Source organism: Amaranthus tricolor, chromosome 1 (genome assembly GCF_026212465.1).
Source record: "Amaranthus tricolor cultivar Red isolate AtriRed21 chromosome 1, ASM2621246v1, whole genome shotgun sequence".
Lineage (NCBI taxonomy): Eukaryota > Viridiplantae > Streptophyta > Magnoliopsida > Caryophyllales > Amaranthaceae > Amaranthus > Amaranthus tricolor.
Window position 1 is genome coordinate 10,491,725 of NC_080047.1, and position 16,896 is coordinate 10,508,620.

Genomic DNA, 16,896 nt, shown 5'->3' on the forward strand with positions numbered 1-16,896 from the left:
AGTATCCAAAAGTGTTCTTGATGATAATAAGACCAATGAAATACAGGAAAGGCTATAGCAGATTGTAGAAACAAAGAGCTTTATCCCTTTTATTTCACTGTTTTCTGAAATAAAATTGTTTGAGCAACTGTCATAAAGTGAATGTTATATAATTTTACAAGCAATTTTTGAGAAAAAGACATTTATATTTTTATTACTTATTTAAACGGTTAGAAGAAGACATTAGTATTTTTAATCTAATTATTTTCTGTATTATATACCTACAATTAGACAAACATTTTTTAGATTAATATTATTTATGGTTAATTAAAAGTTGATATTATTCTTCACTGTAATGTTTGTAAAAAACTAATATATCTAATAAGAAAAGCCGTACGAGATGATAGCGTCTTCACCTTCACTAACAAGGCATTTAAGAAACAAATCCTTGCGCAACATATTCTGAATAATAAATTTAATTGAGTGATAGTAGGGGTTATAAAATATTACAATGACTCCTATTAAAAATTATTTAAATAAATTTAAAGAAAAACATATAGAATTATAAACGATATAAAAATATTTAAAATGTACTTTATATAGAAATAAAATATTAAAATAAAATAAATAATGTTAATTATGTCTATAATTTTTTTGTATACTTCTTCCCTCCCATTATAATTGTTGCCGGAACTCTAAAATGAACTCTCAGTATTTCCTTCTCCCTTCCTCTGTAGTCTCCTCCTCTCCGGTCGGCACTCGCGGACCGTTCATCTGCTGACAGCAATACCATAGGCGCTTGGACTTTCAATTAGGTATTTTTTTAGTCTGCTTGTTTTCTTTTTTTCGAATGAATTTGTTTCCATTTCTTTTGATTTGTTTTTTTTTTTTTGATAGAATTGGAGGCTTAAATAGGAACCAATATCAATTTTGTGCAAAAATATATGGTTGAATTAAATTGGGTGTCAAGTGATTCGAAATAGTGTTGTGTTGGGTTATTTGAATTCTGATTTGATTTGATTAAATTATGTTCGTTAAATGGAATGAATTTTTTGTTTGCAACCATTCTCAGTATATCTTTTTTTGTTTCTCATTTCCTGCTGAAAATTTTTTCACATAGAAAATGGAGTATAATTTTTTCTACCCTGAAGAGACCGGAAAAGACATGAGACTCTCAACATTTCAGCCCTACCTGTAGGTTTCCACTCTATTCTCTTCTACCATTTTCAATTTTTTTTCATCAACTCCCAAGTGCTAATTTTCAAGACAAAATCAAGTGTAGAATTTTCTAATGTAAGTATGCTACTCTCTCTTGCTAATTTTTTCAAATTATTTGTTGTTTTTTTCGAATTATTGTTGATTTTCTTTATGAGTTTTAAGGTTGTGTTGTTTGATTTGTTTCGTACTTTCATTAGGGTATTTCTTGATTTTTGAATTTCAGTAGATGAATTGTGTAGGGTTTTTTATTTTTCTTGATTATTCGAATTTCAGTTGATAAATCCTATAGTTTGTTTTCTTGTTTTCGAATTTGCAGTAGATGAATCCTGTTCCTTGTTTTCGAATTTCAGTTGATAAATCCCAAATTTCCAATTTCTCAGTCTGTAGTTCTTTTTTTTCGAATGACTGTTTGGGATGACTATGGTTCCTTGTGTCACGGGCTCAGTTATTTACCTAGTGAAAATTGTGCGGCATTAGTGACAATGGCTATGGATTGCACTAGCTCAGTCTTAAACTCGACCCTTTAAGTGTGCAAGCTGATGAGTTTGGTTAGACTAGCTAAGGAAAGACTTAGTAAGAGAGTATTTGTGTGGGAAAAGGCTTTTTATTAATAAGAGAATACTCTTACAAGAGAGTTAAATGTTTACAAGAACTTTTGGAAACTTGTTGGAACTTGAATGCAAAAATTAACCTAAGAGCCTATTTATAGGCAAGCCCCCTTACCTTGGGGTCATTTTAGAATGCTAATAATCTAGAGTTCTTAGAATGCTCTACACTACTCTCCTAGAGTATGTACATGTCTAGAAAGACCTATAAGATTTAGCACTTGCCCAGAACATTCTAGAATACACCACACTATTCTATATTACTCTAGTATGTTCTAGTATTTACAAGATAGAGCTAGAACCTTCTAGCATCTTCCAGACCCTTCTTGAGTATGCTAATACTTTCTAGCATACTCTAGTACCTTCATGAATGTACTAGATGCCTCTAGCATACTCTAGTACCTTCATGAATGTACTAGATGCCTCTAGCACATTCTAGATCCTTCATGAGTGTTCTAGATAATTTTAGAACACCCTATAATAGTCTAGACCATTCTAGAACCTTCCTAATGCTTCTTATGTCAAAAATGCCGAGAAAAATGAGAGATTGATAAAACGGACCGATCCAACTGTGTTTGGGCCGTGTCGCCGTGTCACTTGGATCCGTGTGAATTTCAGTTGATGAATTAAACAAACAGTTTCATCTCAAGCAGTTTTGTGGTCTATTGGATCTGTATAGATTAATTTGGCTTTTTTAAAAAAAAAAAAAACCATAGATTAGACCGTACTAGACCAGACGGTCTGCCCCGGTCTGGTGTTATTACTTGTATGGTCTGAAAATTTCATCATCGAAATTTCTGGTTTCGTCTTATATAAGTTAACTTGGTGTTCAAGAACATGAAAATTCAACACGAACATATTCAAGAAATTAAATCTACAACAATCCTAAAAGGATTGTAAGATGATCCAACCTAAAAAAAATCACTCAACACATTGAGTTATGGTGATCTATATTGATATATGTTGACTTTTAGCACAAGACATCTATTTTGGGTTTAAATTCAACATTATTTTTATCAATCTTTGTAATTCAAGTTAATATTTTTTTGTTGATGCTTCAAAAATAGTATATTGATCCATTTATTAAGAATCTTTTTTATAAAAATCAAAAATAAATATTTAATATTTTTAGAATATTAACTTTAATTAAGAAAAAGTAATTTAAACCCTACTCAAATAGATAAAATACAATCTAACCTAAAGATAAATAAACAATAAAAAAATGACTCAATCGAAAACCCGTCAACGTCCTCCGCATTCTTACTTCATCTGTTTCAATTTACTTGCAACGTTTGCTTTTTCACGCAGTCCAATGTACTGATTCAATCTATAATAACTCTAATTATGTATAATAAAAAATTTAAAAAATTTAATATAAATAGTCTTTGCAATGAGACGAATCAAACAAGATTTTACTTGACTATATTTTAATCTATAAATTAAAAACTAATCACAAATTAAAAGAGATGAATAAATATTATTCTATTTTTCTTAATGTTGCTAACTAATTTGAATCCTCTAACTATAAAAAGAGGGCAAGCAAAGAATACCAATATACTATTCATGATGAAAAGTAAAATAACTGTTCACTCTTTATTTTTTCGTTCTGCTTCTTCACGCTTTAGAATACATTTCATGGGTTCCTCTCCTCTTCTTACCTCTTTCCTCTTCCTATTTTATCTTTCCTCTTTGGTTTTTTTTTTTTCTATTGTTCATTAGTGAACTTTCCTCCCTCACCTAATCTGTTCTTCAAGCTCATGTTTCCTCGCGAAATCCTCTATTCTCATTCTGATCAAAATAAGGTATTTATCCTAATTGTTATTTCAGGTTTTATTTTCGTTTTCATCCGCATTTAAAAGTTGTTTTTGATGGTTATGAACTACTGATTCAACCCATTCCCACATTAGTTTTCGTTTTCATCTAAATTTACAACTTCTAATTCAGTTTTCGTTTTCAATATAGTTTTAGATGAAAATTAGGGTTGAGCGAACGAACCTGATTTCTCCATTACAGCTTGAATCTAGGGTTTTTTCCGATAGATGTCTCAGTTTGGATCAACAAAGCAATAAAGTCCTTAATCTCACTATTCTTCAGCTATTCGATCCTTCCATTCAACAAACAAACCTGATTTCTTCTTACTGCTGCTCATGTCGCCTTCTACGAATTCAACGTTTCTCTTGGACAATGGGTCAGTTGTTTTCTCATTGACGACTTATGTCAGTTGACGTCAATCTTCAATTTTTCTCATACATTTGAACTAGACTCTTTATTTGAACTTTGTCGTGTTGTTAATCTGTTGTGGATCCATTTTTGATCTAATTTTTGGTCGGAATAATTGTTTTTTGCTATATAACGACTCAATTTCAAGCAGATATGCATTCATTTTCTTCAACTTTCTGCCATTTTTCTCCATCTTCCTCAATTTGTCGTCACCATCTCTACGCTTGGTTAAAGCCTTTTCAAATGATGTTGTACAGAAAGCCGTTAACAAACCCTCCATTTGCACGGCTGATGAGCTTCACTATGTTCAAGTAGTTGACTCTAATTGGCTTCTTACTCTTTGGCGTAATCATCCCAATTCTCAGGTTTTACTATTGTAGAAAATAATTCCTTGGATTATTAGTTTATTAGAGTCAAGGTTGTTTAATTTTGGTGGGTTTTTGATGAATTTTACAGACTCGTATAAGAAATCATCCTCTTTTGTTATTATCAGGTGCTGGCAAAGTGTTGTCAAAACAGCCCTGAAGCATATCGAAAGTGTTGCTCCTCCCAACTCTTCCACTTGTACAGAGGTATATCCTTTTGTTAATTTATGTTCATTTTGGTTAATCTATGTTCATTTTTTGGGTTTATTTTATGTTTATGTTTTTCTTTTGCTTGTTGTTCCTCAATAGTTAGGGTTTTTAATCCTATTCCTTAATCATATATCTTTAATGGAATCATCTACATTTTTGTGATTTTGTTTTTTTTACTTGAATCAAGGTACTTTATTCAGAAGTTTTTTATGTTATAAATCAATGTCTGTGTTTCTATATATATAGAACTCATGTTGTATAAGCATTTCTGATGCTTTTTGTTTTGTAGCAGTTGATCATGAATTGGGTTACAACAATTTTTGATGCAAAATCACTAATATAAAAGTGTCTAAAATCAAGAGATTCTGGCATATCTTTCTCAATACAAATTAAAGACTACTCATAAAACTCTAAAATAATTAAAAAAAAAAAAAAAGATATTCAACAGTGAATTAAACTCAATAACAACTTATCAATTAACATTAAAGCCTCATCAACAATGCAGATTAATCGAAAAAGACCATGAAACACTATGTTTCACCCTCTTTCAATTAAACCAATGAATTATTTATTTGCATCACTATGACAGTTAAGAAATAGGAAAACACATCATAATTCCCCATATATTAACAAGATTAACAATAATTCTTGATAAAAAAATGTAATTTTTAACTTTCTTCCGATAAATTTAAGTCATCAATCAAAACTCCGTCAATCATCATTTACATAATTACATATCAAATTCTGCCTCTGGTAAAGTGGTATTTACTGTAAAATCATTTTGATGAATTTATGAATTTTGATTATGATTAACAAAACATTAAATTAAATAATTAAATTATAAAAGAAAGGAAAAATATCTTCATTAGGTTTTTAGAGGCAGTGAGCACTGAGGGTGGAGAAGTCGTCGCGCGGTGGAGGAACAATTGGTGGTTGTTAGCCGATAAGAAACAGCTGATATCCGCGAGTGCCGATGCCGAGTAGTTTCTCAGTTTCTCATACCTATGCGTGGAAGAGGAGTTGTGGTTTTTAATATATATGGGTTTCAGAAGGCTGTTTTTGATTTTCTACAATTTGTGGGTGGGCCTTCTGCGTAGGCCCAAGTTGCACTTGTACAAATCTATGTCTAATAAATAAGGTAGAACCACACCGCTAGGAAACTTATGAAATATCATGTTACTTTAGACTTTGCTGAAGGTTGGAATGTTACTACGAATGCGTAACTTGATTAATTTCATCTCTCTCTTGAACTGCCTTTTATCAGTACAAGTTTAGTTTCTTGTGGAAAATATTATATGTGGTATTTTTGTTAAATTGCTGTTTATATTAAATGTAATTTGAGTTTTTTAACATATTGAATCAATTTGATAAGCTTGTAAGTTGTAAGAGTAGATACTTATTGTTGATATGTGGGGATGTGGAATGTATTGCAACTTGAATATGGAGTGTACACATCCCCGAAACTTTCTTGATTCTTATCAAATCCACTTTAAGATTTTCCCTACTGCACTTCAAAAATGTGTAAACCCTTCCATTAGGTATTTTTTTTTAGTCTGCTTGTTTTCTTTTTTTCGAATGAATTTGTTCCATTTCTTTTGATTTGTTTTTTTTTTGATAGAAATGGAGGCTTAAATAGGAACCAATATCAATTTTGTGCAAGAATATATGGTTTCCTCTCTATTCTCTTTTACCCTTTTCAATTTTTTTCATCAACTCCCAAGTGCTAATTTTCAAGACGGAATCAAGTGTAGAATTTTCTAATGTAAGTATGCTACTCTCTCTTGCTGATTTTTTCGAATTATTTGTTGTTTTTTTCGAATTATTGTTCATTTTCTTTATGAGTTAGAAGGTTGTGTTGTTTGATTTGTTTTGTACTTTCATTAGGGTATTTCTTGATTTTCGAATTTCAGTAGATGAATTGCGTAGTGTTCTTGATTTTTCTTGATAATTCGAATTTCAGTTGATAAATCCTGTAGTTTGTTTCCTTGTTTTCGAATTGCAGTAGATGAATCCTGTTTCTAGTTTTCGAATTTCAGTTGATAAATCCCAAATTCCCAATTTCTCGGTCTGTAGTTCTTTTTTTTGAATGACTATTTGGGATGACTATGGTTCCTTGGATCTGTGTGAATTTCAGTTGATGAATTCCTCAAACAGTTTCATCTCAAGCAGAATTTGTGGTCTATTGGATCTGTATAAATTAATTTGGCGTTTAAAAAGAAAAGAACCATAGATTAGACCGGACCAGACCAGACGTTCTACCCCAGTCTGGTGTTATTACTGGTCTGGTTTGAAAAATTTAATAATCTGAATTTCTGGTTTCGTCTTATATTTGTATCAAACCAGATCAGATTGGACCGTGTGCAGTTATATACTGCTGACTCATGTAGTTGACTTATTAACTAATAACTAATCAAAAAATCAATGTCACCCACTGATCAAATAAGTCAACCTCTAATTGTCAAACACCCTATCTATGTAAAATTTCTAAAAGGGTAGAGGTAGTGAAAATTTGGTGAGAAAAAGAGGGGTTTTATCCCTTTCCTACCCGCCCCCCATCTACAATTCTACTTTCTATTTCCTTGAACACATTTTTTCCATGGTCAATTTTAGGTGCATTACTTTTTAACACAATTAAATTATTTGCCTTGATTTTATTTCACCATAAGGAAAACAATTTTTAGATATAAGATGACTTGAAGAGCAAGAAATGATTTAACATAACCTTGGTTTGACATAATCTAGGATTATTTAAGTTAATGAACAAAGAATAAATGTTTACATATTTAATCTTATATTAATAATATCTCAATGATTTTATGTTATTCTAGTATGATTTTATGTTATTCTAACAATATCTCTATGATTTTATATTATTCTAATAAACACTGCATTTTTACTCGACTATCGTGTTATTACCAGAAACTCAAATCACTGCTATCTCAATGATACTCGAAGTTTCTCCTTCAAACTTTTCTTTGTTTTGTAGTCATCAATCTAATAGCTTTTCACCAGGTTTTTCTTCTTCCTTTCTATCATTCACTATACTCCGTTTTTTAATAGCTACAATTTCCCAAAAACCTCGGAGAAGTGTAGCTATTAAAAAAACAAAAGTAGTATAATAACATGTAGAAGCATGCAAAATTTTTCATTTTTATGTTCTTGTTCTCATTTCATGTTAAAGCTTTGGTGCATTTACATTGAAAATTAAGTTATGACGGTCATGCGTTAGCTTAATGGTTGAGAGTTTTTTCTTTCACTTTCTAACGAGGTTTGATTCCTAGCCTACTAACGATTTAAAAGAATTATGATAAATTACACATTAATCAATATTATTAATACTAACCTTAAAAAAAAATATTATTAATACTGATTTAATTTTTAATATTGTTCGAATTGACATACAAATTAAGTATGTATTTCCGATTTTTCTTTATATGTGCAATCTTAGCGATTTTCAATGCTTCTCTTTTACTATGTGATCATTAGCGATTTTGTATTCGAAATACAAATATAGAATGTTTATGAAGTTGTACGTCCATGAGAATGTCTTTTGTCTCACTTAGAAATCAAATACACTTTCCTTAAGTAAAGGTTATGAGTTCGCTTCTCAGCTAGCCCTTCCTTTTCATCAGTCTTTCGGGCTGCAATAATAAAAAAGAAAAAACTCAAATAATGTATAAAAGTCCATAGTTTGCTATATTTGTATTGTTATTCGTCTCACTTAATTTGCCACATTACTTTTTCTTAATGATCTCCACTAGTTTTTAATTCTATCACACGTCTTTTTTTGGAAATCATTCACTTAATCTTAAGTTTTTGTCTTATTCTTTTAACAACTAAACTACTTCTTTTTAATATGTCATATCTTATAAAATTGTTATTTTTGTGGAACATGGAAATGCAATAAAATTGTTATTTACCTTATAAGTAATTGTTTCTTTTTAACATGTATCGGCCTTGATAGCAACCTTATTTTGTTTGTTCATTCATTTTGGCTTTTTATTAGCTTTCTTTTTTTTTTTCAGTAAATTATTTTCTTCTTGTGATCTTTTTATAATGATATTAGATAATGGTCAGTGGGATTAAACTAAAAAGTCATGATTAGGAATCATTGTTGATACCGTTACTTAATTACGATTATTATTTGTTTCGGTAATGAGACGAGGAAGTGCAAAAGACACTTAAAATATTTGGATATAAGGTGTAATCGAGGAATACCGTTAGTATGCTGAAAGTGCATATGATTCTTTCTCTGATGAGACCTCAAATCTTGCTATACAGCGTTAGCCTTGCCCGGGGGTGGTTTCCTGGAAAATCCCTCCGACGCTCAAGTCAGAACGGAAAACATAAAGTAATGAATTTATGATGATTAATGAATGCAAGATTAACGGATTGTAGGATGAGTTCAAATCAATTGGAAGATATTTGGTTAAGTATAAATTGTAAGTAGGAGGGCGGTGTATTTTTGTGGAGTAGTGATAGGAATACAAAAGCTTCCCCGTAAATGAATGGAGCAAAACGTATTTATAATAGTAGAATGGAAGTTAGATGATGAATTGATGTGGGAGTCATGGCCATGATGGGTGATAGTGGTATGTTTTGGTGAGTAGTAGGTAGTTATTTTAGGAAGTTAGTGGATTAAGGTGGGTGGTTTAGGATTTGACTAAATAAAGTACGAGTTTATTTATTTGACCCCATAACATAGCCCCACGCATGAAGAATGCTAGAGGAGGGAATTTAATGTAGTGAGGGCATTAGTCTTTATGCGGAAAACAAACATACCTATGATTAGGGATGGCAACGGGTTGGATCTGGACCGGGTCCAGATCCGTTTTCTAGAACCGGATCCAGATCCGGACCTGGATCCGCGGGTCCAGTTTTGCAAGACCCAGATCCGGATCCGCGGATACTACGGATCTAGTACCGGATCCGGGTCCAAAACGGGTCCAGTTTTGATTTTTTTTTTTTTTTTTTTTTTTTGTATTTTTAAATGTGTTTTTGTATTTTTGATTTTCAATAAGTAGCAAAGATAAAAAATTACTATTTTAAAGTTTTATTAAATACTCATATAAACACATAATGCCAATACTAAATGCATTCTATGCAGAAAGAAGCACAAAAGGCCAGATTTGCAGAGACTACGAATTCCAAATTTGCAGAGAGCTCAATAGAGTTCTAACTTATAAGGATTAAAAGGAGAGTCAGTAGGCTAGAAGTTAAGGTAAATTTTGAATAAACAACAAAAGATAAATTCTAAAGGTTCATCTTTTAGAGTAATTACTCATTCAACATATTATTACCATTTTATACCTGAAGTCCTGAACTAGCAGATCTGTTATAGTTTAAATCAATTAATCATGTTTCCAATTGAATACGGGAAGTATATCCCAAAACATTTATCTGATACTCTGATTTTTGAAGATGATTGAAATGAAGAAAGGAACAAAGAAGTAGAGAATATTATGAAAGAAAAGAAGGAACAAAGATAATGATGCAGTTGCAGCAGTTCCATACAAAAAAGTCTAGAAATATGATTAGAGCCAAATTAGGGTTCATTACCTTTGTCGATTGTGAGGAGTTGAGGACTGAGGAGGAGTAGGGAGGGAGTGAGGAGGCTGGGCGCTGGCAGCTTTGTCGATTGTCGAGGACTCGAGGCTCTAGGAGTTGACGGTGAGTGGGCCGCTGGCAGAGGGAGGGAGTCTGGACTGGGAGGGACTGAGGGAGAGTGGGAGACTGGGAGTTGGGGGAGTTTGGGAAGGAGACTGGGCTGTGGCGTAATTTAGGGATTCAAATTGCTAGGGTATTGATGTAAAGTGTTAATATATTTTAGATATAAAAAAAAAAGGGTCCTCCAGATCCGCGGGTCCGGGTCTGGGTATTTTTCTCAGATCCGGACTCGGATTCGCCGGCTCTATATTTTAAGGACCCAGATCCGTGAAAACGGATACGGATCCACGGATCCGGGTCGAGTCCAGTACCCATTGCCATCCCTACCTATGATGCAAACCAATTAAATGTTCTGAAGAAACCATACAATTCGGTACGAATAAGATAATCTTCGAACTCTTGCCTTGGTGAGCCCATGCTTGGTGGAAGCCCCATGAATTATAAATGTTTGGCCTTTGAGCCTGAGATGATGATTCGACATTTGAGCCCGATACGATGATTTGGCATTTGAGCCTTGATATGATGATATGGCCCAACCAGTCAATCACTTGGGACTTAAGAGTTTGACTAAATAAAATATGAGTTTATTTAGTTGACCCCATAATATTATTTAAACTTTTAATATTTTTATAAAATATTTTTTGATATGTATTTCTATTTTAATAAAATATTTCAATTAAATTGTGTTTAACTGTTTGTTTTTATTTTATTTTGAAATACTTGATATTTTATTGAGCTGGCTTGAGTAGTAAATCATTGTGAAAGTACACATAGGATGTGATTGTAAATTTGGTACTAGTTACTTTATAGTTGCATGGATAAAGTTGAAATATCAAGTACAATTGTTTTATTTGCCCCATCTCACTTTATAATTTGGGTCCTTTACTCCACAAGATTAAGTAGTGAATTTAGAGTGATAGATGAGTAATATAGAAACTTTTTATTTACGGAAACAAAAAACACAAACATATTCTAATGTTTGTATTAGTGATTTGATGCTTTTTTCTTATTAGCTCATTTAGTAGCTACCTTATTGATATTAAATGGTGAAAATAGTATTTCTAATAAAAATATAATGTAATTTTAGTAGAAAAATTGATTGACATGATTGATAATTATGCTTGTCAGTTGCCACCTTATCCTACTCTAAAACTTTTACTTCCCTCACAAAATCAATCCGTATCCAGTAACACTTGGAATTGTGGTATTAGGCAGTAATAGCAAATAGCATAAGTACCATGTGAATACCATAATTGATCAAAGAAACTAATACTTGAACCTTATATGATGACATTTAATTTTCCGAATACCATTTAATGGCTTCCACCTATGCAAATTGTCCCAAATGAAAGAAACATCACGTATCATGGTGCACTAAAAAAAACATAAAGAATTGGGATTTGTATGAGCATGTGACTAGAATGAAATGAATGTAAATGTAGATGACTATTGGAATTGATTTTCTTAATTGTAGAAAAGTATCAGATAGAATAGAATAAAACATATATCTGTTAACGATAATTTCCCTTTTGTTTCAGTTCATATTATCGACCCTATATTCGTGGGATTAGGCTTTGACCTTGTGTTGTTGCATCAAGGTTTTACAAGTATATCTAAGCAGCTCACTTCCTTTCTATGACTTTGTTTCTCCTTGTTTTCAGGATTCAATTTATGTTCACAGCAAGCTTATTTAGGAACTAGCTGCTCTTCAACCAAAGCATCAGCTGAAAGCATCCAGGTCTAATATTTTAGTATTAGAACTTATTATGCATATTTTTTTTTAGAATACAAATGTATAATGACTTATGGAATATATGTAAAACTCGATGATCAGAGATTTGAGGATGCCAAAGAAAAGATCAGAAAGATGTTTAACAAAGTTGAACTTTCAGTGTCAGCTTATGACACAGCATGGGTAGCAATGGCTTCTTCTCCTGCTGCTCCTACTGCTCCTTGTTTTCCAGGGACCATAAACTGGATATTAGAAAACCAAATGAAAGATGGCTCGTGGGGTTTCCATGATCGTTGTGATACTTCTCTTGTTAAAGACGCTCTTTCCTCGACCTTAGCTTGTGTTCTTGCACTGAAAATATGGTCTATTGGTGAAGAACAGATGACAAAGGGTAAAACTCTTGAGTACTCGTGATAGAACTGCTTAATAGGAACTTACTGATTTTCTTTATTTTTTATTTTTTTTTTGTATTTGACAGGGCTTGACTTCATTGTGTCGAATTTTGCTTCAGCAATGGATGTAGACCAGCATTCTCCAATTGGATTTGATGTCATTTTTCCTAGCATGATTGAAAAAGCTCTTGATATGGATGTAAATCTTCATTTGGCTTCCACAGATATTGATATTGTGCTCCAAATGAAGGATCAAGAGCTCAAAAGGTTTGGAATTTCCTTATATCCTCGTTTTCTCATGTCATAACTATGAAACAACCACTTTGTTATTACAAACAAAGGTAGAGAATTACATGCATCCGAACCCCAAATCCTGCCTAAGTGGGAACCACTAACATTGGGTAATGGCCTCGTTCTCATGTCAACAACCTAGATCAAGTGAGTAGTTTTTTATGAGCCTTCCTGAACTTTCACTGTCTTGTCTTTCTAAACTTTTGACTTTAAAGGATTGTGTTGTTTACAGCTCTGATTTTCATAGTTGTGATGTTTAACTTTTGAGATTCTTAATCCTCCATGTTTGGTGGTTGATATAGATTTGATCATGCTAATGTCATTAAGCGGCTCTCAACTGAATAGGGGTTGATGGGTCGTATGTACAGAACCTTACTCTTATTAGTGATAGCATAAGGTTGTTTCTGAATTGACCATTGGAGGGTCAGATGTAATCGTTCTCCATGTTCAGTGGTTCAAGTTGCATTTTTTGTTTCTTTGTTAGAATTCACGGGAAGAAGTTGATAGCAAGGAATTACTATTTGGCATACATTTCAGAAGCAATGGCCAAATCAGAAGACTGGAGAATGATAATGAAATATCAAAGGAAGAATGGTTCACTGTTCAATTCACCTTCTACAACAGCAGCAGCTTTTTCCGAGCTCCACGATACACATTGTTACAGTTACCTGTCTTCAATCTTGCAGAAATATGGAAATGCAGGTTAATTTAACTGTGTTTCTGTTAATTCAACCATAACTCTTATGTGTTGAACTTACAATTAAAGCTCTCGTTTGGTTCTATAGTTCCAACCATATGTCCAATCGAAGCATATTTCAGGCTATATTTGGTTGACACCCTACAAAAACTGGGAATTCATGGGTACTTTAAGGAAGAGATTAGTTCTGTACTAAATGAAATTTTCAGGTAAAAATGACGTTTGATGATTTTTTCTTATGTTTGTGATGATTCTTGTTTATATTTTCTATTTTAATTTACCATCATTGCTGATGTTATCGTTAAAGAGCAGACAATGGAAACAAGGCGATGATGAAATATTCTCCGATGTTACCACCATGATGGCATTTCGGCTGTTGCGAGAGCATGGATACGATGTCTCCACTGGTTTGCTACTGCACTTTTCTAGCTAGTTGGATAACTAACAAGAATGTCCAAAAATAATAAGCTAAACATAGTTCGACAAAACTACACTATTTATATTTCGCTGCATGTTGGTCGTCACACTATTAGGTATCTAGCAGGACTTTAGTGTTTAAGCTCGGAATCCTTGAGTGAATGTGTTTTTTCTTGCATGTATAGAACGGTTGGCTGAATATCACGACAAAGGGTTCTTGTTCAACAAATTTGGAGGACACTTTGAAGACACAAGAGCTGCTTTGGAATTCTTTAAAGCATCGCAGCTTAGAGTACATGACCATGAACCTTATTTAGAGGAGCAAACATCAATTTTAAGGAACTTTCTTGAAAGAAAAATTTCAGAACATCCAGCAATGGCAGACAGGCTTAGCAAAAATCTACTCCAAGAGGTAATTTGTACATGATTCTCACATAGAACATCTAAAACCACCATTAGAGGTTCAACCTTTCTGTTTCAGGTAGTTGACGCCCTGAAGAATCCCGTCTATGGCAGTTTAGAGCGATTAGAAAGCAGAAAATTCATTGAACATGGTAACTTGGCTGAATTTAGAGTTCTCAAATCTTCTTTAAGGTATCCCCCGAAAATTTACTCGTTTTGTTTGCAGATTTTCTGCCTTTGGTTCTTTTGGTTACTGTTTGTGAATGTTATTAATTTATAATTTCTCAGCTGTACTAATTTCTGCTACAAAGTTCTCCTAGAACTAGCAAAGAATGATTTTCGATATTGTCAATCAATACATATGCAGGAATTCAAACAGCTTCAAAGGTATAAACTGTTAAAATTCATTTTTCGAGTATCCACTATAGTTTAGCTTTCATACTTATGTTTCTTCGTTGAACTAACTGAACTTTTGACGCACATACAACTAGATGGCTTGCGGAGAGTAAACTAGACCAGCTAACTTTTTCTAGGCAGAAACTCAGTTACTGCTACTTCTCTGCTGCAGCAAGTCTTTCATCCCCCAAACTATCTGATGCCCGCATCTCATGGGCTAAGAACAGCGTACTCACTACCGTGATTGATGACTTCTTTGATGTTGGCAGCTCTAAAGAGGAGCAACTAAATCTTATACAGTTGGTTGAAGAGTAAGCATCTGCTTCCCTCACTTCCCTTGCCCCTCACCCCTCACACAGACAACATCAATCTCTTCCTTTGATTACAAACAGAAATTGGCAGGTGGGATCCAAATAAAAGGCTTCAAGCTAGTTCAGAGAAAGTTCATATTATATTTTCAGCTCTCTCAAACACAATTTGTGAAATCGGAAATAAAGCATACACATGGCAAGATCATAGCGTCACAAAACACATAGTCGAGATTGTAAGATTTCCCTATCGATATAATTTCGCATACCATGAATTCTAGACGTGTCTGTGGCAGATTTACAATCACTTATTGCAATGCAAGACCAAGATGAATTTGTGAATCTTCTTGGGCGAGTTTTTTTTTCTGTTTTAGAGGGTCAGAGGCTAAATGACTATTTCCACACAATAAGTTATTCTAAATCTGTTTTACTCAAGAACCTACAAGTTTAACATTCATTTTTAATGATATCTAGTTGCTCGAAAATTGCTTCTTTATACTTATTCTAGAATAGTAGAGCCATGAACGGTAATATTAACTTGCTTTTCGGGATTGGTGGTTTGACAGTGGCTAAGTCTATTAAAGTCAATGTGGAACGAAGCAGAGATCCAAAGGAACATGTCAGTACCTTCAATGGAAGAATACATGGAAAATGGCTACATATCTTTTGCCTTGGGACCAATAGTTCTTCCAGCACTCTATTTTATTGGCCCCAAACTGTCTGAAGAGATTATTAGAAGTGAAGAATACCATGATCTATTTAAGCTGATGAGCACTTGCGGACGCCTCCTTAACGACTTTCAAGGTTTTCAAGTAAGTTGCAATTTCATGTTAATTGATGCTACTCGGAATGTTTTTCTCGTATGATTTTACTGATTTTTACTAACAAGATATGTTATCGAATATTAATTGTGCGGAATTTCAACCTTATTTTTACTGGGAATATTTGTCGAATGTTTACTTCCATTATAAGATTGACACCGTGGCTGTTGCCTCAGAGGGAAGCAGAGCATGGAAAGCTGAACGCTGTGTCTCTGCTCATGCTTCAAGGGAATGGAAATGTCAGCAAAGAAGATGCTATACTAGAAATCAAACGGACAGTCGATAGCAAAAGAAGAGAGCTCCTAAGATTGGTATTGCAACCAGGCAATGGAGGTGTAGTTCCAAAAGAGTGTAGAGAGGTGTTCTGGAAAATGAGCAAGGTATTGCACCTATTTTACTTAAAGGAAGACGGGTTTACGTCTGAAGAGATGGCTGGTGATGTGAAGGCAATTCTCCATGACCCATTGAAAACTTAATGCGGTGTTTGGTAAATGGTGGCTGATTGTAGTGGCTAATTTTATAATTGTTTTTATTGACTGATTTGCGTAAAATGGTTATAACCTTATAATAGTATCTATTTGAAAATACTAGATAAAACAGAGTTGATATGGATAAATTGAAAATTACAGGTACCAAACATATTGGCACGAATAAGCTATTTGCACCAATAAACTCGTTTTGGCCCAAATCAATGTACCAAATACCCATAGTCCATAGAGAATAAAAGTTTCAAGATCTCATCTAACAGAAATTCTTTTATCTAATAGAAACTTCTTTTCAAGCTTATTCAATAATAATAACAATAGCGGATATTTTATGATATACCGCTTAGTTTTTTGAAATTCATCATATATTATACAAAATGTTTTAATTCACCATATACCATTGAGTTTTCGTCTGTTAGCACAGAATATCATTAATGACAACTGCTATCAGTGTGTCGTTTGTGGTAAATTACCAGTATGCCATTACGCATTCAATTGGAGGCATTGTTAGGGTTGACTTCGCTAAACACAACGTATGTCTTCAAAAAATTGACCCTCCATCTTTCTTCTTCTCCATTCAAGAAACTCTCTATTCGTCTTCATTGATCTGGAATCCTTAAAATGCATCAGAAATTTGCAAAGTGTGAATTTGTGTGAAGTGAATTGCAGGTTTGTAAGGCAGCGTGGTGAT

The 16,896-nt window shown here is 33.2% G+C and overlaps 1 protein-coding gene across 9 annotated transcripts; it reads left to right on the plus strand.

Moving 5' to 3' along the window:
- Positions 1–3,375: 3,375 nt before the first annotated feature.
- LOC130825394 (ent-kaurene synthase 5, chloroplastic) lies at positions 3,376–16,371 on the plus strand. 9 transcript variants are annotated; one of them, XM_057690613.1, is made up of 19 exons: positions 3,378–3,604; positions 3,765–3,990; positions 4,280–4,387; positions 4,516–4,594; positions 6,216–6,359; positions 7,517–7,609; positions 11,926–12,002; positions 12,099–12,387; positions 12,475–12,655; positions 13,164–13,381; positions 13,465–13,585; positions 13,689–13,783; positions 13,979–14,205; positions 14,275–14,387; positions 14,484–14,582; positions 14,687–14,902; positions 14,994–15,135; positions 15,466–15,711; positions 15,897–16,371. In XM_057690613.1, exons 6-19 carry the CDS (start codon positions 7,540–7,542, stop codon positions 16,194–16,196), a joined length of 2,394 nt encoding a protein of 797 aa, XP_057546596.1. In that variant the 5' UTR covers positions 3,378–3,604; positions 3,765–3,990; positions 4,280–4,387; positions 4,516–4,594; positions 6,216–6,359; positions 7,517–7,539; the 3' UTR covers positions 16,197–16,371. The 9 variants fall into 9 exon arrangements, with proteins under 9 accessions (XP_057546581.1, XP_057546587.1, XP_057546596.1 ...); XM_057690622.1 differs by having other exon boundaries at positions 3,816–3,990; XM_057690655.1 differs by lacking the exon at positions 3,378–3,604 and adding an exon at positions 9,705–9,818 and having other exon boundaries at positions 3,621–3,990.
- The last annotated feature ends 525 nt before the right edge of the window (positions 16,372–16,896 follow it).

Excerpts from the sequence above, each read along its gene's own strand:
- LOC130825394 (XM_057690598.1), top strand. The coding sequence starts at position 3,560 with ATGTTTCCTCGCGAAATCCTCTATTCTCATTCTGATCAAAATAAG. Across the intron at positions 13,382-13,464 it reads GCAGAAATATGGAAATGCAG|TTCCAACCATATGTCCAATC; the intron begins GTTAATTTAACT and ends TTGGTTCTATAG. Across the intron at positions 15,712-15,896 it reads ACGACTTTCAAGGTTTTCAA|AGGGAAGCAGAGCATGGAAA; the intron begins GTAAGTTGCAAT and ends CTGTTGCCTCAG.